Source organism: Molothrus ater, chromosome 1, assembly GCF_012460135.2.
Source record: "Molothrus ater isolate BHLD 08-10-18 breed brown headed cowbird chromosome 1, BPBGC_Mater_1.1, whole genome shotgun sequence".
In the NCBI taxonomy this organism is placed as follows: Eukaryota; Metazoa; Chordata; class Aves; order Passeriformes; family Icteridae; genus Molothrus; species Molothrus ater.
In genome coordinates this window covers 126,509,502-126,535,624 of record NC_050478.2, presented here as the reverse complement: position 1 = coordinate 126,535,624, position 26,123 = coordinate 126,509,502, and the positions used below count along the sequence as shown (strand labels likewise).

General features: G+C 37.4%; 1 protein-coding gene across 2 annotated transcripts in view; it reads right to left on the bottom strand.

Annotated features, from left to right (window-relative positions):
* Window positions 1-13,393: 13,393 nt before the first annotated feature.
* RSPO2 (R-spondin 2) overlaps window positions 13,394-26,123 on the bottom strand; it is a 104,912-nt gene continuing 92,182 nt past the window's right edge. For both annotated transcript variants that reach the window (XM_054517283.1, XM_036379116.2), the window contains one exon: window positions 13,394-15,498. In XM_054517283.1, coding sequence (XP_054373258.1) covers window positions 15,389-15,498 — 110 coding nt within the window. In that variant the 3' untranslated portion in view covers window positions 13,394-15,388. The remainder of the gene's footprint in view (window positions 15,499-26,123) is intronic.

The window sequence follows — 26,123 nt, the reverse complement described above, 5'->3', positions numbered from 1 at the left end:
GATTTTTTTTCCTAGATTTTTTTTTTTTGTATTTTATGTTTGTATAGATATGTAGCTATGTATGTATTCTATTAATGCAAGACCCCCCAATCTGGTAAGTTTTATTTGAGGTTTATTCTGGATTTAATGGATCTGGCTCTTCTGTGCCAGAGTGGTTTTGTAAATAAGGCATTGTTTTTTTACTAAAAGCTATGACAGAAAAATCACTCATCTCTATTTAAGATGTAGAAAATTTTTCTTCAGTCAAAAAATACTTGATTTTCCAGCTAATGTTTAATATGAGGGAAGTAGAAATTGTGTTTTATTTTGTGCAGAAACTGAATCTAAATTCACAAAAATTCTGAAGTCCAGCAGGAGCGACTTCAGAACCAACTTTGGCACGTGCAACTGCTGTCTTTACCATATTTTTATAACGTGATGGGCAAGGAATAAAGTGTTCTTTCCTCATTATTACTTGCAGAGGAAGGGCTCTTTTATAATACAAATTTAGGCAGAATGAATTAAAATTCTTTATTAATAGATAGATTTTCATTTAAAATATCAAGCAACCTTGTTGCCTCCAAAGGATGCCTTTTATCCACAAATTTTTATTTGATTACTGTCAAAAGAAGCAGTGGTCAATTTTGATGAACTGCCTCAATTCTGAAAAGTGTTTATTTTGATCTTGTTCCTTTGAGAAGATCTTTTGAAGGTTTGGGTGATGTGGGTTCTTAGTGAAAATTAATCAGTTAAACTTCGAGTGTAAAACTGTTAAGCTGTTAGCAAACAGTCATACCTGAACATAGAACATAGTTAGGTAATAATGTTCTGTTATACTCTGCTGAAGAGTGACAGGCTGTTTAGAGATTACAGATGGGATGAAGATGAAGACTCCTTTTGACTAAGCATGAAAGACTAGCAGTAATCTTCCTCTGGACTGCTGAGAGTCCTGATGTCTTCCTGTGGAAAATAACAGCAAATCAGTGTAGTGAAGCTGGATGGCAGCTCATCCAGAAAAGTGTATGATGGTTAGAAAAGGAGGTCTGGTAACTGAAAATTAACTGGACAGGACTAGATCGAATAGTGGGACATCTCAAGAGCAACTCAGAGCTGGCATTAGAGCCCAAAGGCTTCACAAACCACAGAGCAGAAGCCTTAGGCAACCTCGATGATATGCCAGGATAAGAAAGGTTGGTAAGCTACGTCCCTCAGCAAGCTCCCACAAATGCATGAATCACAGTGTGCAGAAGAGAGTTAATCATTGTATCTTCATTAATGTGTAGATAATAACATTATTAATATTTAATACATTTCTAGTTAAGAGCATTGTATGATAGATGAATGCAGCAGTATTTTTTTCACAAGACTTGAGACTAAGGAAGAAGAAATCCCAGACAACCAAAAAAAGTTCTAAGGATTTCTATTCCTACCTGAACAAAAATGGCTGTAAGTAAGAACATGCTGAATGGGAATCTGCTTGTTCAAAGTAAAAAATAATAATAAAATATTGATCTTTCCAAACAACTCTTTCAGAAATCTATTACATTAATAAAAAACTGGGATAGTACTCTTGAAACAAAAGAGTGACAATTAAACAAATGCTAAAAATTAAAATCAGGAGAACAGACAAAGGGGTGTTCAGGAAATCTTAGGAGGTGACGTGCTTGAAATAGCCCCTATCTCTGTCTCTTGAAGGCAATAAGAGAGAATGTTGTGGAAAAGACTTTTATTAAAAAGGAATAATTTTCACACTTTTAAAGGCAATATTTGACATCTGTAACAGAAGGGGCTCCAACACAGCTCTTTGCTGCTGCTCTATCTGCATCGTGCCCCTCTCCAATAACATGCTCCACAGGAGTCCCTAAACAGTCCGTGGCCTTCTGCAGGGATGGAGATGAAGCCTGTGTTCCCTTCTCAGTTTTCTTCGAGGTCTTGCCAGGCCTTCTCTGGGTAAGAGGCCTCTTCTTCATATGGGCTGTAGTTCTGTAGTTTCCAAGGGAAATGATGATAATAAGCTGAAGAACATGCTGGGCATAGTTTTCATGTTAACAAGGATGAAAATGTTTCTGCTCAGAGTTTTGGAATGTTGTTGCCCTCCTTCTCCTCTGGGGTGGCTTTTTTTTCACAAGTGTCTTATCCAGAAGGGTCTGGACAGACTAGGAAGAAATGAAGTGCTGCTATTCTCTTGGCAACACTTGTTACAGGCATGGAGGGCAAACAAGAGTTAGTCAAACTCTCTGAGTGCTGTGCTGTCTTCCAGTTTACATAACAAAGCAAAACATCTTTTTTTTTATTTCTATTCAGCTTTAAGATACAGAGAAATCTGCATACAGTTTAATGCAAATTTTACCATTCACATTGCAGAACTCTGTTCAACAAAACACTCCATACTCCCTCAAAGCTTTATACAATTTGAGCCATCTCTGGCTTGATTTAAATATTTATCTCTTGAAGGTTCAGCTTTATTTAATATTGCATTTATTAATGCACCTTTGAGCTAATACATCTTTCCTATTGTTTTAGTTAACATCTTGGTATCTTCCACTGTTATAAACATTTTTGTTGTCCAATGTCTGAATAGTTACACTTATTTTGTGCAGAGAGCCTGAATTAAAGGACAGAGGGTAGGACAATTTTATGACCAGATAGCAAGTCAGGAAAAATGCAGGAAAGCAAGTACCATGAGCCATGACTGAGGATTTCATGCAGGAACTGAAGATTTTGAAAACGTTAAATTCTTCAAATTTGACAGCTGCTTGAACATGTAGCATTAATCTTAAGCAAAGATCACAGCTATTCTAAGTATTGCAATAGACAATCAATTGCAGCTGATATCCAGAAGAGCACAATTGTGTGTCTCATGCAAAAGGGAAGTGAACAGGGCACTTTCAGGGTGGCCAAACTCCTCCTTCACAGCGTGCGCAGCAAACTGCAGATTGCTTAAACAGGCCTGGTTGTTTTGGAACGTCTTGACCTTCCCAGATCTCCAGATCTCATGGATGAGAGAGTTAGAGATTCAGTTATGAAAAGTATCCTGTCTGTGACACTTCGATGACCACCCACATCCTCTTCACAGACATGGATGGATGAACTCCCATTTATTGTAGTCTGGGCAGACAGCAGCATGACCACAGCTTTTGGCTTTTTCTCATGAAGGTATTTCTGCCACTGACCATTTAATTTGTTTTGCTTTGGGGACAAATTCCTTTCTCTTTTTAAGGTCATGACAAAAACGTGTTATGGCATTCTCTGACAATTCTCCAGCTGGAGCTCAATATGTGTCTCTCCCTCAAAGGCTCAGGATCTCCAGAAGGCTCCTAAAAGAAGTAGCAGAAAGCAGCAGAATGGCTCCACCACTAGTTGTGTGATGTTACTATTTCTCAACATCAAGAGAAATTCCTCTCTTATCTCTTATCACTATTTTTTTATAAGAATAATCTCATCTATCTCATCTAGTCAAAGTGATCTATACACAGATGTCTAGTGAGCAAGAAGAGTGCTAGAGAACAGTGCTTGGAACACAGACACATGAATCTTTTGGCCCTTTTTTTTTTTTTGGTCTTTTTGCAAAATCTGAGGAAGAAATCAAAACATGAAAATCTTCTTGATGGGAAAACCACTTTCCCTCATACATTTCCTCCTACCAACACACCTCTCTCTGACTGCTTTCCAACACAGACCGATGGGTTGAACTCCAGCTCTGTGCAAACACGTTTCCTTGCAGAACACTGTGGGCTCAGCAGTCACCTGAGTGACTGATACTGGAGAAGAGGATTAGCACTGCAATACCCCACAGCTGGGACAAGTTACAGGAATTCCTACTTGCTGAGCCAGCAAACCTGCAGAAACCCCCTCATGTCTTCAAGCACTGCCTTGTGGACTGTGGGAGCCGTGGTTTGCACTGGCTCTGCTAAGGCATGTGACTCAAGGACAGCATGTTCAGCCAAGGCACCCTTAAAAACAGGCTTATAGTTAAATGGACTTGAATTGAATCTTACCAAAGAGACAGAAGGGTATCATCAAAGATCCTGTAGCACAGGAGCCTTTAAAAACTTTAATTTTTGTGAAATGAAGCATCTGTTTCTGTTCTAGGTTGCCATTCAACTCTGCAAAAAATATTACTAGCTACCAGTTGACATAAATTTTGAGATAGAGAAAAGGAAACATCAAATAAGTTCCTTATTAGAAGTAGTTTCACTACTTTCTTTTTAAATGCTGTTTTTCCAATTCTAATCAAAGATTGGAACTCACTGGTTTCTGCAACGCTCTTGCCAAATGCATCCTTTTAGACAATAAATGACCTGGAAATATTTGCACACCTCAGAAAAATTTCAAGGAAGTAACCAAAATAAATGTTAAGCTGCCAACAAAACCAACACAGTTCATTTCCTTTACTGCCTCCTTATAAAGGTAGCTTTATGGTTTTTTTTCAGATTGTAGGAAAAAAATAATTGTTGTCCAAAGTCCTAATCTGCTCAGGACCTTTTTATTACTTCTCTAGCCTGAGTGTTGTCAGCAGTTCCCTCATCTTGGCACTATTTGTCATGTCAACCATCTGAGGATATGGAGAGTTTTGAAATTAAAACTGCAGCTGTGCTCATTTGAAATATGACTAAAACAGGCTGCCACTATTCTCTATAGCATCATATGTTAGCTCAACATGACTTTTTTCTACTGCTACAAACTTTTTGATATATATTTCTGTTTCTTTGATCCTAAGTAAGAGACCATGAACATCAGCACCAATCCTGAAAACTCTCCCAGGCTGGCACAACTCCACAAGCAAGAGGTTTATGAATCATTTTTCATCTGATGGGTGCTAATTTTTCTTTGTAGGCTGCCTTCAACATTTCCCACAAGAACTCAACAAATTTGAAAAATAATTTTCAGGAATATTGCAAAACAAACCCACACAGAGAAATAATTTGCAAAATTGGGACCTCAGGCCTATCAATTCTACCTGTCTATTTCAACCTGCATGGTTGTGGGCAAAGTATAGATCTGGCAACTTTTGCTGGAGTGCCAACGAACACAAATCTCTGCTTGCCAAGTCTGGTGTTGAGAAAAAGGACACGCACACAAAAAAAATCCTCCATAAAAGCCCCTACCCCACTCTGTTCTCAGTCTGTATTTTCCTTCCTTCTGCCCTGGATTCTATTAAATCCATCAGGATCCATCCAGTGAGATGATGAGCCACAGCTCCTAACAGGTACCTGCACCAGTCTGAGCTGCTCACAGGATCTGCAGTGTCTGTACTCCCTTCATTCAGCACAGAGTATCTCCTGCTCCAAAGTGCATCTCTTGTCCCCAGGAGCTGCAGTTGTGCTTCTAAAACTTTAGTTTAACCCAGAAGCACCTGAGGGCTTCAGAGTGAGCTGGAAGAAGCTGTGAACATCACAGTGTAGTTCATGGTCTCCTCACACAGGTCACTACCTGCCTCTGAAACCTAAAACCTGCAACTTATGTCCACTAACATGCCAACAATAAATTCAGATTAAATTAGTATGTGCTGAAAAATAAATTGGCAACTTTGAAAAAATATTGTGAAAACAGCACTGAATTGTTACCAGCTCTGATATTTATGTCATACTCTTATGCTTCACACTGCCAAATATTTCTCATCAAAAGAATCCTTTTAACTTGTTATTTATATAAACTGGGCATGTACGTTTGGAGGGTTTATTTAAAATGTCTTTTGCCAATTAACAGATATCAATCTTACCTCAATTCTGGTTAGAAATTTGCAATCATGTATCTTTGAATCATTAACTGAAATAAAGAACTCAGAGTAGAAATAGTATTTTTTTCAAATAAAAAAAAAGGACAAAAATTAAAAACCTGGCATTTTCTTTAAAAAACTAAGTAACAATTATGAAGCTCTCAGCCTTCTAAGCAAAAATGTGCATAATTGGCATCGAAATGGCTTTGAATATGTAAAGCATTGAGTCCCAGCTGATGTTTTCCAATGCTGCTGAGAAGTTCATGTTTGTACATATGCTTTCTATCTCTTCCATGATCCTGAAATCCAGGATTGGTTCAAATAATACTCTTGGAAAAAATGTGGAGATTTTCAGAAAGTCAAGGGCTTATTAAGCTTATACTAGTTTTTGAGTTGTTGTTGTCACCCTCTAATGAAAAACTGCCCTTCCAATTATTCTTTTTCATGAAGTCAGGAAAAAGGACTTATTCCCCAAGAAGGCAACAGGTTTATCTACACACACCAAATGGGAAGTAAAGGAGAGCTCATGTATAAGTCCTGGTTTTAAAAATAAAATAGTATCTTTGTGACCACATTTACAAAGAAAACACTGTCCCGATTCATCCAGGTGTCTAATTTTCAACTAATTATCTGAATGTGTCATATGCTTCCCTGTAGGGTGTATAACTGAGCAACTCTATAGACACAGCTGGGCATAGCCTGTGAGACATCCTCCTTTCTTCTCAAGATCAGTGTCCTGTGCAAGTGCCACTTTTTAGTTCAATGCATACACCATACCATGTCTTACCGCTGCTGTTAAGCAGTTATTAAAGACATAAGTAAAACACTTATATCTATATCATTTTAGATTTATAACACTTATATCTCTATCATTTTAGATGTGCTCTGGTCTGAGGGTCTAAAGTTAAATAATATCTACCCATGTAGAGAATTCACTAACAGTGTTTGTGAGTCCGTGCTTCTGATTACATCAGATAACTTCCAAGAGGGTTAAGGGAAGGATTCCTGATACTTCAAGATCATACTGTTCTTCAGCTTGGGATGAAAATTTTGGAATATGTCTGGTTTTATCTTCATCTGCATCCAGTATGAATTTTTTCAAAAAATGGGTTAATATTTTAGGACACAGGACAAGACTGCATTTTTACAGATTTGTGCCTGCTCAGACTCATGGTAATTCACTAAAGTTTCTATGTGCCTTCTGGCAGCTCACCAACAAGGTGAAGGCAGTGGTGTCTGATAGCTTCACCTCAGCAAGATCTACAAATTCAGCTGCAAAATCTAACAAAGCACCTGCACTTAGAGGTCAGTCTCAGTTCCATTCTGAAGATTAATAAAATGTAGCAGTACACTACATGGTGTTCATTTGTTTCTGAGGTGCTGTTGTTTATAAACTGCTGAACACAGATGCATTTCCATCCATTTCATTTCAGTGACTACACATGGATCTCAGTGGGCACAGCTGGGGACAAGGGCTGGTGACAATTGCTGAGGAGCACGCGCACAACAAATGCCACGGGGACTGCAGCCTGGCCAGGGCACCAGACACTCAGAGACCCAGCAGGCACCAGTGACCCCCAGGCTTTTGTGGACTTGGACTGTGAGGGTATAAAAGCCCAGGAGTGCCTTTGTTCAAGGTCCCTTCTGGGAGGCACCAGCTCAGGCTGTTAATTTGTTATTTAATTGTTAATTTGTTATTGAACTTTCCACCAAGATAAAATTATTTAAAGGATCCCCACATCTTATGTTCTGTTCTGGGGAACACAGGGTCCAGCTGGTCAGGAAACCTGTTCTGACTGTGGGAGTGTATGGTGTGTAGCCATGAAGGGGCCTCAGTCCCAGCTCAGGTGGTTTGGTGTGGCAGTGACTGCCAGGGTGGGTCCTGGATGGTTAGAGGGGGAAGTTTCCTTAATAGTGATGATCCCTGGAATCTGTGGAGAAGATGGGTGGGAGCTCCCATCTGGTCACCACAGTTATGTCAAAGAAGGCTTGTGACTCCTTCCTCAGCCATGCTTTCTCAACTTTAAAGACACATATAGACACAAGAATTAAAAATTGCCAGCTGTGCATTGCCCTTCTTTCTGGCATATGCTGACCTAGTCCTTCAGGCTGTTACAGAACAAGCTGTATTTCTTTAAAAAGGCATCTATGCAGCAGTGGGGGAAAACCTTGGAAAATCCTTTTAACCTTAACACAGTAGTGTCTTATCCCTTGCCATGATTAATGGCTCGTTTTGTACCATACCATGCACAGTAAATGATACAACATTCCTAATAACTTTTTTAATTAATTGTTTTGATTAATTTTCTAATTAATTGCTTTAAGTAATAATAAGCCGTGCAATTATCCACTCTGTCACATACCATTGTAGCCAGCATTTAGCAAGGTTTGTGATAAGCTGCTATTGTGGAAAGACAGTTTGGGAAAATTAATGAAACTCTAAGCTTTACTAAAGCAGTTGTAATCAACTTGATATGCTTCTGGACCTGGAAGGAGGTTAACAAAGCCTTGGGAGAGATCTATATTGCTAAAATGGGGCACAAGAAATGCAGAATTCATGGATCACAAGGATATTTATCAGAGCCCTGAGATAAAAAAGAAACTAACTAGGACAATCCAGCAATTGTCCTGAAACCCAGCCTGGGTGGACTAATTAGCATAAGAAGTGAGAAATCAATAACCAATAGAAGAGAGAATGCTAATTGATAAAGAAAATTACGTAATTTATGAACACTAATGAGCCAATGAACATTAATTTGTTTGGTAGAATGTATAAATAATGAAAAGTTTTGAAAGTGTTTGTGTATGTTAGGTGGAGTTATCCCCATGCACCAACAATGCTGAATAAAATAATGCTGACTTTCTAACCTATCAAACTCGTTGGACAGTTTATTTCTAAAAATCTAGATGATCTTTAAGGTTCCTTCTGACCCAAACCATTTTATGATTCCACGATATTGCACTAAAGAAATTAAAATTGGCCTGCTCTATGTTTCGAGTCCTATTCCAGATCTTAAAAAAATTGATCCTAAGATTCAAGACTGGTCTTGAATAATGCCTTGGTGGTACAGTAGTCCAGGCTGAAATGCACACATTTTCTTCATTGTTAGCAAAGAGTCCATGAGCTTTAAATGATTTTTATTTGCTCAAGAAGCCTTTATCTATATTTTTATCAGTTATTTGCCATTTCAATAGGGCAAAGATAATTTTATGATCAGATTATTTGTGGCATGAAGTTCTGTTGTGGAGCTGAGTTCTCCATCTCCTCTGTCTATTCAGCACAACAATAGTAGCATTCTGCTTAATACGACACCAATATCAATATTTTTCAGTTCTAGTATGGTAAAAAATCTTTACTTTTCTAAGTGGATTTGAAGGCTTCCCAGAAAACATATCTGCTCTTTCTTCTTGCATCACACCTAAAAGAATGAAACTGACCAGGGAAAGAATAAGAATTAACATACTTATATAGAATGCATGTGCTACCTACTTGCTCTCTCAGAATAACATCTGGATTTTCTTCAGAGTGCCTGGCTGTGTCACTTGAAAATACATGCCAAAAAATATCCAAGTCAGCTGTTCATTGCAAAGCATCTGCAGCTTTGGACTTGTGGGAATGGCTTGAATTATGGCAGATGGAGCCCCAGGGAGCAGGAGGGGAGGGGAAGAAAGAGTAGGCAAAACCCCCAAATACTTGTGCTGCACTGTTAGCATGAAAGAAAAAAATAAACCCAAAATTAGAGTAAAAATGAAGATATATTGCCTCATTCAAATAATCAGCAGAACTGCAGTTACTTACATACAGAAGAAACACAATTTTGTTCATCTCATTACAGATCTTTAAAATGCTATCATTCAGCATTCATACATATCTATCATTACTACATATAAAATTAAGACTGAAAAATATTTCTTCCACATCTTTCTTCCTGTTGCCAAGTTTCTACAAGCTATCACCTTGTCATTAACTGTCACAGTTTTAGTTCTAAGTCAAATATACCTTTAGGGGATAAAGACCTTTTACCTTCCCTGCTGAGATCACTGACTGCCTTCATCCACAGTCCCAAGAGAACTGATCGAGGACTTGGATTTTAAACAATCCCACTGACCTGGGATCAAACTGATTTGATTTATAAATTCATTATGAACCATAAAAAAAGTCAGAAAACCCATTATCTAAACTATCTCAGTAGAGCAGCAAACACAACATACTTTTCCATAAAAGCCTAAAAGAGAAGGTCTACCAAGTCAAACCAACAGTTCAATATTCTCTCTCCAACAGTGGCAATGGGCAATACTGTGTAAAACCTGAGCCATTATCTGCTGTCCATTGATCTCATATTCCCTCAGCATCTGCAATCACTGAATCAGGGATGGTCGTTATATTTACCTATACACTTACCTATTTATGTATTAGATAATAGCTAATATTATTAGATAATAGCTGTGAGAGTTTACATGCCTCTCATCATCTGTTTTTAGACCTTTAGTCCTTGAATTTCTCTTTAACTCTCTCCAGAGAGAAAATATCTGACCTCAAAATAAATTACTAGGATCAGCCTTAGAGTTAGAAATCACATGCCCTAGCCAAGAAAACATGCAGACTAGAAGACATTTATGGTAGAAAACTGTTCACGGCTCCTGCTGAAGCCAGGCTACAGCATAACAAGGAACACGAGGCCAAAAGGAGAGCACCAGGTCGTGACAGAGAAATCCTGTGGCTGCACTCCATGGGCCTGAGACTTTTCATGTACCTACCACAAGACAATTAAATAAAAGACAGAAACAATTCTAGAGCAAATATCAGGAGCCCCCTTGCAGTTGTGGCCCTTAGCTTCTGTAGATGGCAACCAAGTCCACTCAGAAACAGAAAGCAAAGAGAAAGTCTCACTGTAGTTTCTGAGAGAAAAAATTTAAAATAAATAAATTTAAATAAAAAAGGAGGATATCAGGAAAAAAAAATAAAACCAAACAGCCCCAACTAAACCCCCAAAACTCTTATCTTTCTCATAAACCCCCTTAAAGTCTGAAGGGAAGCTAAGAAACAGTTGCAAGTCAAGACATGTTTGCTTTCTTGAGCTGAATTTCTATTTTGAAAATAGAAATTCACAGGGTAGAACAAAGCAGCCTCATTTTTAGTGTTTATTCATTTGTGGTCTATGAACTGTTAGTTAGCTTCATCAGTATTGCCTAATTAAAATCAAGTGTGACACGAGTGTCACTGAAGACACAATTTGAAAACAAGGAGGCTGGGGGCATTTTTGCATCTGGCACAACCAGGAATATATTACTGGCCCTTTAAGAAAGCATACAGCTTCACTGGGGTTGAAGACATCTGTTTATTAGACATAAACAGAACTAGTTTGCATTTAAAAAAATCAGTTGAAGTCTGAAAGAGTTTGGCAATGGACTAAAGGCTGGGCTCACTTTGGACACTCTCCCTAGTCACACTTAAAGTTTTTCTCTTCTGAGAGGAACTGCACTTCAAATACTGGGCTGCTCTTCTCCCAGTTGTCCTGCAGGTCAGACTGCTCTAATACTTCCTAAAGTTAATGTCCTTTCCTCAGTCCTGAGGCTGAGGCTTCTCATAAAAGAAACGATGCCAGGTTCAGCACAGAGCTTTCGGTAAAGGACTAAACAAAAAGCTGACAGTGGTTTCTGGGTTACACTTTCAGAAGGGTACATTTTGTTCTTCTTGATGTCAGTCCAAAATAATTTCAGTCTAGAGCTTACTGGAATTCATGCTGGCTTACACCATTGGACGTGAAAGTGGACTGGTGTCCAAAGACAAATACATTTTGTTGGTGAAAAGAGAGTTTGAATTCAAAACTCATATCCTCTGCTAAGTGGTAGCATCAGCCTTCAGTAACATCACCCACTTAAAAAAGCATGGCACTTGTGCCAGAAATATCTGGCTATTTTTATTCTATATTCTATTTCATCAGCATAAAGAAGCTGAAGCACTGATTTTGATTTTAATCTGTCTGGAAAAGATCTGTCTTCTCATTTTATGAGGTTTCAATCCAGATTTTAGCAACATTTCTGTTTAAAAAAATTAACATGGCACTTGATTGATCTTTGGTTTGTTTTTAGCTAACATGGATGAACATCTATTTTTTTTTCTGCTCTGCAGTTTTCTGTAACTCATTTTGATAAATGAAGACGCATCATGTAAGCTCTATAACTATTCACTATTCCTTTGCTGATATCTTTATACTCCTTTGCTGATATCTATATATATATATACAAGTGTAAGAGAACAATGTCCTTACACTGACATTCAGAATATGGAAGGTTTGCATTACCATAATGTGGAATGCAACATTGGATTTTTCCCCCAGGAATAAACAAAGAGACATATAACAATAATTTCTCACTAACAAGAGTAGCTGAGATGCAATAAAGATGACTCAGCCACAAAATAATTGCTTTAAAGATACATCTAGGGTATTTTTTTATTTATTCTTTTTCTGTTTTGCTTTGTTTTTGTTTTGTTTTGTTTTAATTTAGAGACAGATATTAGGAGGCCAGGATAAGCTAAGGCAAACTGAGAATAGATAGTTCCTAAATACACAGTGCACTAGGCAATTTTCTTTTCTGGGACATGTGAATAAGATATAAAGTAGTGTATGGATTTGAAAAAACACTTTCTACTCATCATAGCAACATAACAGCATTTTAAAACCAATGACTATAGCATATGAAGTTCTTAGTCCTCCTAATTTGAATTTTTTGTAGTCTGAAATAATTTTCCAATAGTGAATTGTTAAACTAGGGCATTAAAGCCTTGTGAACACAAAAGTTACACTGCTCTGAAACCTTCTGCTGTTTGAGAGAAACAGATTCAAAAAGCAGTAACAGTTAGGAAAGGAGGGAAAAGGTGGCATTTGTACTTGGTCCGTTGCATACTGGAAAAGAAATATGATCTTTGTGAGTTCACTTCTGATCAAATTTAAATGAAATAAGAGCCACAGTGGGCACAGTCTGTTTATACACTATCCAGCTTTGAAAACCTGATCTTCTGCACATCATCAAGAAACAGTATCTGAAGATAACTTCAAGGTAGCCCTGTTTCAAGCAAATATTTTGACTAGCTGCTCTCTCAAGGTCATAGATTCATCAAATCATAGAATATCTCAAGATGGAAAAGACCCATATGGATCACCGAGTCCAACCCCTGCTCCTCACAGGAGTACCTGAAACTAAACCATATTACTAAGAGCACTGTCCAGACACTCCTTGAACTCTGACAGGCTTGGTGCCATGACCCCTTCCCTGAGGAGCCTGTGACCAAACACCTTCTCAGTGCAAAGCACTTTCCTAATGTCCAAGGAACCCTCCTTTCAAACCTCCAGAGTGTGATCCTACAAAACCCCAGGGCTATGAACACACTGACAGGGTCCACCATGCACAGGCAGGATGTCCAGGACAAAGGAGGAGCTACAGAGGGCTACTTAGGGACAATTTTTTTTCATTCTACACTCCCAATAAAACTCTTGGTGTGAAGGTGAGTGGTACAGGAGAAATCAATGTATATCTAATGCTCAGGGTCTTTTCAAACAAAATAGTTGTATGGAAAACCCTCACATTTTTTACTTCAGTGCAAGAAAATCTGCATCTCCCTACCTTCTGCAATTTTTCTACATGTATGAAATTCCATAAGAATATGCTATTTGAATTTAAAAGGACCAAAAATATTTTACTCAGGAGTTTGTGACACCATTTTATTGTATTTTGAAGCATTCTTTCCATGACATGCCTAATACAATATTTGTAACCACTACTGAAAGGCTTGTATGAGGGCATTAACTGAACTTACAGCCAAATTTGATAACCAATAAGCAGACAGACAGCTACAGTTCTTATTTTCTTTTTTTTTTTTAAGTGAGCATTTTATGTCCAAAATAGCATCCCAGGATTAGAGCAATCTTACTGTCTGTAACTTTATTATGTTCTAGGTAAATATGAACATACAGTGAAAACCTCACGGCTGAGTGGAAGTCCACAAGCAGTTTGATGGAACATTCATATGTGTCTAACATATGTACATGTTGGTAGTAACACTTGTCATAGCTAAATGCAGATATATTTGTGCTTACAGATGCTTTATTTCCCTAGTTTATTTGAAAAAACCCCATCAAACTAAAACTGGAATTTGTGGGATTATTCTAAAGTATATGTCAAAAAGAGGTTTGTGGAGGTCTGGGGTTTGTTCTGCTGCTTCATTTTTTTTGTGTAGGTCGTATACAAGTTTTAGGTCTAAAAGTGAAATAATTTCTCTTAAGTGACAGTCATTTTAGTGTAGGCTTTCCATGTCAGGTTTCCAAAAATCACCTTGAATGCTAGCCCAATAATGCTAGATTACCAAATTACATATCCTGTGCCATTTTAATGTCCTGCACAGAAAATTACCTCTCCCCCCCAAAAAAATATCCCAAAGCAAACAACAGCTGCAGAATAAATTTGTTAAGCTTCTACAAATAATCGGCAATACTGGGGAATTGGTGTTTTCTATACTTTTGAATGGCTGACCTTACATGACCTTTATTTTTTTTCTCTCTTATTCAGGGAGAAAAATTATTTGTTTTCTTATCTGACTGCATCAGGACTAACTGAAATAAAATGCTGCATTACATTGGGGAAAAAAAAAAATCCCAAACTACATATACAGTCTTAGATACCAAGAACTTTACAAGTAATTTCTCTCCTGACACTCAAAACTTCTATCATCATCATGCCTCGTCTTAAAAAACATTAAACTTCTCTTTCTGAGACAAAATACATGGGGGCAAAGACAGAAGTACTGAATTTCAGAAAGAATTTGTGGATTACTAGTCTGGCAATTATACTTCAGAGCTGACACTCCATTGTGAGGGTCAGTGCAAGGTAGTTCTGCAAATGTGTGCCTTGCAAATGAGAAAAAAAAATCCAGTTTGTAACTATTGAGAAACATGATAAAATAGTTAAAACATAGCAAAAAGTAAACATTTACTGGATTATTTAAAGTACATTACTAGAACCAACAGAACATACCTTTAAACATATATAAAGTATTATACATAAAAATGCATAGATGTACAGTAAATATGTTCATTTATATGTAGACAGAGTACTATGTACACACAGTCTGTTGTGCTTGGGTGAGTCTGAGCAGTGAATCCTGCAGCATGTTGTCTTAAAGCAGTTTTATTTCACAACTGTGTCGACGTAGCAAGTGTGAGAACAATGTACATTACCACTCAGTAGGTAAGTCATATCCATTTACTCTTGAAATGTACAAATATAGGAAACATAGGCCATAAATCCAATTGTACCTGCACCTCCAAGACTTCCTTTTCCCCCTGCTTATTTAAATATGCACAGGTCCACCTACTGGTGCTGTGTAGGTTTCTTTCCTTGCCAACATGTTGACCAGGCACTCAGAACAATGTCGCTGATGCACTTCAGGACCACTTCCACTGATCCAACTCAGTGCATTCCTGACCTTGAAGTCTTCAGGTCAAAAATGACAGGAAAATATAAAATTAAAAATATATAAATAAATCAAACAAGCTTGTGGGCTTTATTTTCACAAGTTATTTGCCACCAATACTGTCAAAGCAGCTGAATTGTAGTGCATCCACGGGCAGGAGGTTATAGCAGCTTTTGTGCACTTTGCAAAAAAAAAATACATTAAGGAAAATCAAGTCTTTACTGGCTTGTTTTATCCGTTGCTAAAAAGATGCTGTGCTGCTTCTGAGCCCTTTCCATCAAATTCTTTTTCTTCTTTTTTTTGTCCTTCGTTTTTGCTGGCCTTCTCCCTGAAAAAAAAAAAAAGAGAAGGAAAAACAAATAATAGCAATGAGTCAAGTAAAGAATCCAGAAGTGACAAAAAACAAAAAAACCCAACAAAAACAACTCAGTGGAAGAGAAATTATCAGTAGGGACTGCAATGGTAATGCTGGCTAAAGAGCTTTAATCATCAGTGAAAACAGAAGTTTTCAGTGTGTTACAAAAGGAAGCAGGATCCCTTGACTGTCATCACTTGTCCACAGGCACAATTTTTCTGGTATGAGTAACCATGTTGATGCAGGTTTCATTTTTGGCAGGGTAAGTTACACAAGCAACGTTATGCAAGTGCCCAAGGCCCAGAGCCAAATGAGAATGCAGGCTCCTTACCCACTGGAAGCTGGATATATGCCTTAGACCCTTGTGTAAATTTGTTTGAGTGAGTAATCCTATTTAAGTCATGTCCAACACATCTGTGACTTCAATGAGAAATTTGGCATTAGAGCCCAAGAACTTGGTTGGATGGCATCCTACCTGCTTTGGCAAAGACAGTACCAGAACTCTTGATATTGCTTATTAGTACATTGTGCCTAATTCTCACAGTATATAACTGTGCAGAAACAAAAATTTAATTACATGCTTCTACTATTGAAAGTTCACTGAAAAATAAACAAAATTGGGAAATCACCATCAGTTCAGAAAAAAAAAAGTTTACAAGCTTTTTGAATGAGAAAGTTTTTCCTGTTTAGCTCTAATAATAAATCAGTGCCCTTTGGTTATCTTAGCAAAGATAGCATGGACAGAAAAAATGTCAGATACAAAGGCCCTCATTGAGCAGTGCATTACCTTTTAAGTATATGTTTAAATCCTATCAACTCTAGTAGGATTTAAGGAGACGACCAAATGTTGTCGGATGTGAGAATGGTCTGGATTTTCTTGGCAGTATCATATACTAAAATATGTGATCAATAGTAAAAAAATAAGGTTATTAAACTCTAGAAGCGCCAACTTTATAAACTTTCAGGAGCACTTAATGAACTTAAGAAGACAGTAAAAAGAAATTCGAATAGCACATTACACAAAAATGTGAAAATGCATTTTTAATCTACATTGTCAGTACATTATTTATTGGGAAAAATGTTTGCCAGTCTGGTTTTGTCTTATTTCCATATTGTTTCTTAATTAAAAAGGCCCAAACCAGTGCAAAGAGTTTTTCTCTATTTGATAATAATACTGAATAAATCTGATTATAAAATTATCAACATTTATGATTCATTAAAGATATCTACATACTTCAGATTATGCATTTGTAATACACTTTCTAGGCTACTATTCTCTAGGAATTATTGGAGTACTAGTATATAAAACAGGACAGGACATTAAGGTAATAAGCACATGAGTTTAGTCCATATTAAAAATCATAAGGGTCCTTGGAGTTTACTACTGCTTCTCATTAAAGTCTGGCATTAAAGTTACTATGGCATTTTGCCATTTTTAAATCTAGTTAATCCTACACAATAAATCCTCAGTCCAACCAAGCATTAATCAAAGCAGCTTTTAAGTTAAAACTCTTTAGTAACAGTGTATCTAATGATGAGGCACGCCTAATGAGGTCAGAGGGAAGGAACACTTGACACAAAGTGGCATTACAATAAGGTGGTTTGAATTACAGAAATTTCAATATATAATACTTTTTTATGGAATTCTACTGGTTGGTATATTTTAAGACATCAAAACTTGCATTAATGTATTTCTCAACCCTGTATTCTAACTTGCACTTTCAATATACTAAATATTTTTATCCAAATCTTTGAAATGCTTATTAAGAAGGAGTAGATGAGGGGAAATAATGTGAGAGAAGTGACCAATTGTGCTGGTCAATTGATTCTCACAAGACCAACAGAATCATCAGGAGCTTTACTGGAAATTTCCTACCCAGTTTGCCTCAGTGATCTTACCTTCTGGGGTTTTTCACTAAATAGACTAATCAGTAAAAGAAATATAAACTTCAGTCAGTGTCTCATCTAGTTTCTCTATGACCTCCCCTAGAGAACTAGATTAATTGCTTACTATAAGTTTAAGGTAGTGAAAGATCCTATTATTTTTTCCTCTAAAAAACTGTGAGTTGAGCTGATAAAATAACACACAACACAGTTGGTATCTCTATCTAAGCCTTAGAAAGTAGCTCCTGCAATACAAACATCAAACCAAATTGCCAGCACACTCCCCATATGAAATCCTTAAAATAGAAATGAACGGGTCTAGAGCTCATTGATTTGACGTCACTGTGCAACAAGCACATTGCAGTGCTTCTGCTGCTCTGCAGCAATTGTCTCCCTCCCTGCTTTTTTATTCCAAGGGACAACAAAGGCAAATTAACTTCCACCTGTGCTGTGGACTAGCTATCCATGCAGAGGCAACATCCCTGAGCCACTGATAAAAGATAGTTGTTCTTCTGTTAGAAGAACAATTATGGCTGCTCATCATATCTCAAATTGTCCTGTTATACAGATTAAGTTTCATTATTTTCAGGACAATATTAAACCACAAAGAAAAAATCTAGATGATTTCATGATGCTAAGAGTCCCAAATTCCAAATGTCATTTTAACCAGAAAACTGAATATTAAAGGTATTTCTTGGGTAACCATCAATTCCCATACTGTTAGTAGAACGTAACAGAGATTAGAGATTAGCAAGAACAAACTGATTGTGAAGACTAGAGTTCAAACAAAGTATGCTGCTGAAGTGAGGGTAGTGAGGAACAGGTTGGCCAGAGAAGTTGTGCCTGCCCCACCCCTGGAAGTGTTCATGGCCAAGGATGGATGAGGCTTTGAGCAACCCAGTCTAGTGGAAGGTGTCCCTGCCCATGGCAGGGAGTTTGGAAGTAAATTATCTGTAAGGTCCAACCCAAACCATTCTATGGTTATATGAATATCTGAGATATTAAGTCTGATCCAATTAACTTATAAACCTCTCCTGATCAGAAGCAGTATCCAAGCAAGCAAACAATCCATTGCAACTGCCTGGAATCCACAGTCAGCACTGATCTTTTAAGTGACATTACGTCCTTCCTAGTGGAAGGATGCTCATCTGCTTGTTGTCTGGCAGATGGCAGTGCACCTTGCTTCTGCTTTCTGAGTTATAGCTCTCCAGGCATCATCTTCAATCTTTGTTTTATGACTGCTGTCCCTTTTTTTTTTTTTTAAGACTTTGATGCTAGCAGCAAGGGGAGCAAATACAAATAATTCATGCTAAGAGCAGGATATCTGAGCACTGTTCGGATATACAGCATACTGTATTCTTATTTTTATTTTGACTGTGTTTTCCCTTGCATACAAACTAGGTAACTAGATTTTTGTTGGAAAGCATTTTTTATCTCTGACTGTCTAAAAACAGGCTCCTCAATTTCTGTATCAAAGTCAGCCCTGAACATGATTTACATATTTTTTTTAATTCTCTATAAAGTCATATGCATACACTGAAAACTATAGGGTCCAAGAAAGATGTGAAATGTAGCTGAATTCAGTGTTCAGCTTCCTACTAAAATAGAAGCCTTGAAAGCCCAATGTATCATTCTATATCTTGCATTTCCACACAGGTTATTTCTGTAGAAGCAATACTGTAATTTAAACTCTGTATTTCAATTTTTAAAAATTCAGTTTTGCAATTTGCTTTATAAATTACCAATGAGTAAGTCTTTATTTTTTAAGTAACTTATCCCAATGGGTGGCGTCTTTACAGTGTTATTCATTAAACTTTTGCTCTGACCACTTAGTTCTGGTAGGTATCTGGGCAATTAATACGCTATGTAATGAAATATTATAATGTATTTTAATGGCAACATTAAATGGTAATGGTCCAATATAGGTTATCATGCAATTAGAACATGCATTCCTTGAAAAAAACCCCATTATTTATGCTCATATACCCAGCAACTGTCCACACACCAAAGAGTAACAGCTACAAAAAAAACCCCAAAAACAACCTTAAACTGGATTTTGCTGGGTTATTTTTCTTCATTTTATGTTGCTTTTGTACCATTTTATCTGTGTTCTTCCTATAACTCATGCCCTTGTGTTCAGTTTTCTGGTTTGTCTCATACCCCATGCTGAAAGATGCTTGGAAATACTGGGTATCCCTTTTACATGGACCACCTGGCCAGCTGGGGATACACATTACCTGGTTCAGAGGGAGCCTTTAGCACCTTCTGACAGCTGCAAAGGCAGTTTTCTCCAGACAGAATTTGGGCATCAGATTCCTAACACCCAGGGCAGTCCTGGCCCTCCAGAGTTAAAAGGCAGCAAATGTATTCACGGGGACTCCCAGCCACATTTCTTGAGATTCTTGACTCAGCCAGAGAGCACCAGTTCAGTGCCTGAACTGTCCATCTGGTGTATAAACACTGCTGCAAGTACAGTTGTCCTAAGGAATCCTGTCCATTGGGAATTTCAGCAGAGAAAGTATAGTATGCAGCCACATGAGGGCAGCAAATTTAAAACATTTAATAAAAGGGAAGAACAAAACAACCATCTGCAGTTTTATTTCACAGTATAATTTCAGCAGTCTTACATACAAATAAATCACCATAATAGAGCTACCAGAATGCTTAATATTTCCTTCCTTATTTAAAATGTTTTTCTCTTCTATTGATGATTTCTGCATGATGGGATTTACATGTGTGGGCCTTTTTCCGTTCTGTAGACTTTCATGCCCAGAACTTTCACTACTAGTAGCAAGGCACAGGGAATCCTAAGATAAGAGCAGACCCTGCTAAATACACCTTTTAGTCTTTCCTCCCCTTTCACTTGTCCTTTAAGGAGATAAATGCTGCATGTTTGTACATTATACTCCTACAGACACAGTACCACAGTCCTTGTGTGTGGCAGCATTTCATTAATGTGGAAAGCCAGAAAAGTTATTAGCAAGACATATCTCTGAAGGATGGCAACATTAGGGAACTAATGACAGTAGAGGAAAGATACTCAGTGATTAACCAGTCAGTGAGATCAACTCAAGAGAAAGATGGCAGGTCATAGAATCATAGAATAGAGTCTTTAAGGTTGGAAAGGTCATCTAAGATCACCAAATCCAACCACCAGTAAAGCAACACCACCATGTTTGCCACTAAACCATGTCACAATCACAGAATCACAGTACCATTGAGGCACTGGAAAAGACCTCTAAGATTCAGTATAATCAATCACCAGCTTGCCAGCTAGATCATGGCACTAAGTGCCATGTTCAGTCTTTTCCTGAACACTTCCAGGAATGGTGACTCCACCACCTCCCTGGTTTAACAACCTTTTCTGTGAATAAATTCTTTCTGATGTCCAGCCTGAACCTCCCCTGGCACAGCTTGAGGCGATGTCTTCTAACCCTGTCTCTTGTTGCCGGGGAGAAGATCCTGACCTCCACCTGGCTCCAGCCTCTTTCCAGGCAGTGGCAGAGAGCAATAAGATCTCCCTTGATCCTCCCCTTCTCCAGCTGCCTCAGCCATTCCTCGTGTCAGCCTCTGGAGGAGCCCCCTCTGGTCGAACACTGGTCCTGCACAGACCCACAAATGCCTCATCACTTACTTTGCATTTGCACCACACATAAACACTGACTGCAAAATTCCAAAAACCAAGCAAACAAAGAATTCAGTCCAGAAATTATTCCCAGAAATAATTTATTTCCCAAGGCTTTCAGTTAAAAATTCTGGATACTGAAACTGCCAGAGAAATGCACAAATTGTTAAGAAATCTTATAAACACACACTCAATGGAAAAAAAATTCCTCACTGCTACAGAGTCATCCTCTTCCTAAAGCATGATTTACAAACCAACACTGAGAAGTGGCCCAGAAGAAGGGGACATACACAGATTTAGTAACTTTGCAAACCACAACCCATGGGTATCTCTACCAATCTCACTTGCTACTGAATTCATGACAGTTTTCTTAAACTGGTTTGCAGTTGTGGATTTTTTTTAATGCCATAACATATATGTTGAAATTGTCTGTGCTCAATATGTTCTTTAGGAGGAACACGATTTGGAGGAAATCAGCCAAAGTAAAATATCTTTTTGGACAAGGAGTGAAAGACATTTTGTCTTGGATGGTGACACAGAAAAAGAAATAAGGTTTATGAGATGCAACAGAAAGGGTCAAGTGTCAGAAACCACTTCCTCATTTTCCTGGATGAATTTCTGATGTCATTTGACAAAGTCTTGTGAACACATATTTGCCTCTGAAGAGAGCAGAAGGGATGGAATGATCACACAGAGTACATCAGCTGCCCACGACACCATTTCAAATCCCCAAGGACCAGAATGTGTAAAGGTGGGTTAATAAACGTTTGCAAAGCAATGCAACATGGTAACAATGGGCGTCACAAAAAGTAAGGAATTCTTTAATCATTCTTTCTTCATTTGCAAGGGTTAAATAATGTTCAGCAAGTTAGTTCTTACAACAAATACTGAATAGGAATACAAAAAACCCATAACATAGTTATAGCCATCATCAAAACAGATTAAAATAGGAAGCAAATGAAGGTACTTCTTCAGCTTTGCAATGCCTGAGTTTGCAAGCTTACTGGTCTTCTTTTATTTTTTTTGGTGTAATACTGGTAGCTAATTGTATAAATTTATATTCCCAGTCTAATGAAATTAATAATAGACTAAGAATTGGAATTCACTTATGCAAACACAAAGTTTGATGTTTTGCATGCATTCTTGTCTATTTGATGCCAGTTTTCCTGATGAAATCAGAAAAATTTCTCTCTTGAGTAAACTTTGCAATTTCTACACAAACCATTACAAAAGCACTCAGTGCAAAGCTGATCTGACTGATATCTTACTCAGTTCCTGACACCCAGAATCCTGATAGTTTATTTACAACTTAATAATGTCGCAGCTTTAGGTAAATTATTATATCTATCCCAACCAGCACTTAGTGTTGTATATACTTGATATTTGCATACATCAGACACTTAGATGAAAGCTAATTTAAAAGATTCAAAGACTAATTCTTCAACTAAAAGGAATATTAAAATATCTCAAGTTCCTGCATCTAAATCCTGCTAGGTTTTTGTTTTGGCATTTCCATTAAGAAAGTAAAGAAATTACTACTTAGGACAAGAATAAGCTGAGTGAGGTATTCTTTTTCTCCCAGACTACCCATCTATTTTTCATCTGGCCTGAATACAAACTAACTAAGCAATACTATATAATCTGATGTTCTTTCCTGCTGGACAATATGGTGTAATCAGACATTGTCATCTGTTAAAGAAATACTGATTCCTACATAAAGAATGAATTCACATGTCATAGCCTATTGAAAGTTCAGTAGTCTTTTTCCTTAAATTTAGGGCAAATTAACTGGGAAAAGAGTAATCTTACACTGCTGAAATGCAATGCATTTCCCACAGTGCAGTTTTCCAGCATATACAGTAGATGGCAGTGAGATATGAACTGAAAACTGCTTGCTCTCACAACATTTCCAGGAATACTATTTTTTATTTGTAGAAGTACATATTCATGAAAGAATATGGAAAGTGAAAGACTAAAACATTCACAAACATTCTCAGAGAAGAAAGCAAGAATAAGCACTCTTGGGGTAGAGGAAAACCAGTAACCTCAAGGGGACATGGAAACTATAAAACTCTCATAGAGGACCCCATGTTTAACTGAATACACAGATGCTGAAATGTTGGGTGCCACTGTCCTCTCAGTCACAGTTCCATGAAAACAGGCAAGTCTCCACTGCAGCCAAAATGTTTGTCTAATGTAAATTTAGCTCAAAATTCAAACAATACGGATATCAGTTGCATGCAGGGTACTCATTATTCTTATCTTAATCAACACCATGTCAGATCAGATACTTTGCAAGCACAGCCAAGCAAAATATTTACAATGGAAAGTTTGGGATTTTTTATTTTCCCTCCTTTTACAGAGAAATATAAAGCAAATTTCAAAATAATAAAAAAAAGTATACACCATCATGAGTATGCAAACATACGTAAATACATTCTAACCCTACAGGCAACATTTATAGCTAAAAACTGATTGGCTTGAACTTCTCTCGGCTTGACTGGATACTAATCTGACTTTAAACTCCTTCTGCTCACTATTTCAAAATGAATTCTTTATTTTTCTCCCTGTTTCCAGTGAATATAATTAATTGTATTTTTATCTCATCATACTGGGGTTAAAAAATGAATTTTATTGAAGCAACGTTTATTTTTGGCTTCCCCAAGGTTTAATTTCATACTGGAAATTGCATTTTATTCAATTAAGGGTTCCTTACAGAGAGGAAGATTATACTGAGAAGCTAGATTTTTTTAGAGCTATATTTTCTTCTGTGGAATACTGTCTAGTTATGAAGAGTTAGTCCTTTGTAAATTCCCTTCAAGGATTCAGGTCAAGAACTGAGGAATAAATTTGTTTCAGGATTATTTTACTTTATTTTATTCCTTTTTTATAACTGACACAGCTCAGAAATTATTTTTATTATCCCTCATGCCCCTCCTTAATACTGCACAGTAAATCTTATAGATGTTCAGGAGGAGGATAAATTAAACACCTGACAACAAACTAAAGTACAGCAGGAAGACTCCTTCTGAATAACAACTGAAAGTGAATATGAATGTATTATTTCTAATATGGTGTAAAGTTATTGCCTCATTCTTCTCATGTAGTGCAGAGTGTACCAGGTGAGCTGTGCACCTGCACTGCTCCCTGCACTCACTGGATTTCTGTTCTCAGGGTGCTCAGGATGTTCCAGTGCCGGCCTGAATTTGGTCAGGCAGTCTCTGTTTATCCATAACCACTGAATACAGTGCACACCTTCCCCTTCTCCCCAGACATTTGATCAGACCAATGATCCAAATTTAGCTTTGAGGACTTCCCTTTACCTGTACATCCCACGCACTATGGCCACAGGCTTCTCCCTAATAATGCTAGGCCTGCATTATTAAATCCAACAGTGCTAGAGAACATCTCCAGACCCCACCTCCATTATCTGAACTTTGGTCTGGGGCAGCCCTGTCCTTCCCAGAGAGGCAGCACGGGCCAGGGCTGCTCCTGCAGGCATCTCCCTGCCTTGGGAGCTCTGAGCCAACCAATACGGATGTGTCCCCAGCTGTGCCCCAGTGCAGTGCCAGGTAACAGCCCAGCAACACCGGCAGGGAGAGGGACTGCCCTCGAGCTGTGGCCAGGCAGGAGTTACAGGATGTTCTGAGTGACATGGCTTTATCCCTAAATGTGTTACAATACCTTTCTTGCTTGCTCAATGGGAAGCCCTTTCCCAAGACTATGAGGACCCAATAATTCACACCTGCATACCTTTTCAACGTCTGGAGATTAAATAATAAATACATAGGCAAATAAGATAATATTTGTCTCTTTCAGAATGCCTACATTTTACATTAATATAATTGAAAACATGTTTTATTGCTTAAAAATTAAGATGATGCAGTGGTTACAAATGAGAATTGGGGTCAAGAGAACCTTTAGTGGGATTTCTTACATAAACATGAGAAATTAAACATTAGTTTCATGTGCTGTTGAGTCTACTAACTTGTTGAAGAAATTTGTCCAATCTAAATCAAAGACAAGAGAGATGGAGGGTCCAATACTTTGGTAATTGTTTCAGTAATTAATCATTCTACCATCAAAATTTCTGTCCAATTCCTAACTTGAATTTTATTATGCAGATGTTATTTCTCATTATTCCTTCCTCTCCTAGATCAGACTTTAGATTAATATTTGTTCATCACCTGAGAAATTAAGCATATGGAAGATTTTGTGCACCTATCTTTTGCATTTATTTTGTAGCCTTCATATAATTCTTTTTTTACTTGTACCTACATTTTCCAACTGAACTGTTTTTCCAATCTTTTCTATAAAATATAAGTCTCAGTCTGGATGTCAGAACTCTGAAATTTATTTATTTCGCTTCTTCCTGTTTACTAAAGTTATACAGAAATGAATTGCATTTGAATTTTTTCTCTATATATCGTAACAACTCAAATGATTTCTTTTGAGGAACACCATTTTTGGATGCCATTGCTCATCCTGCAGCTATGTTTTTCCATTTCTATAACTCTTTGATTCTGCAGAATAGCTTTACATTTAACTATATGAAAAGCAACTGTGATTGCTTTATGAAGTAACCTACATTTTTGTTTGCGTCTACCCTATAATATAATATCTAATACCTCAGATTATTTCTTTTTCTAAAGATGTTTATGTAACTGACTAAAACAGTAAGCAATGCTTACAGATACATCTAGAGGCCATCACCACTTTTTCCTAGACATCCAGTCAGCAAATGCTTTAATTTTATTTTGTGGTAAAGATAAAAAAATTCAATAGATCTATTAATTTCCAGAGTCTGAACACATTCAAGCATGGTAGGTAGACCTGGACATGACTCCTGTAATGCTTCTGTTAGCTTCATTTCTACAGCTGCAAATATTAATCCAAAAGGAACAAACTTTGCAGAAGCTTTCTGTATATGAATGTACAGGCTTAGTCTCACAAAAAGAAATTCTACTTTTAAAGTAATTATGCTTGGTTAAACTCTTCTGATGGTATGACAACACCAAACAAAGAAAACCAAAACAATCTGGGCTGGACTTAACCGTATGCCTTTAACACCTTTCACATCAGAAGCTGC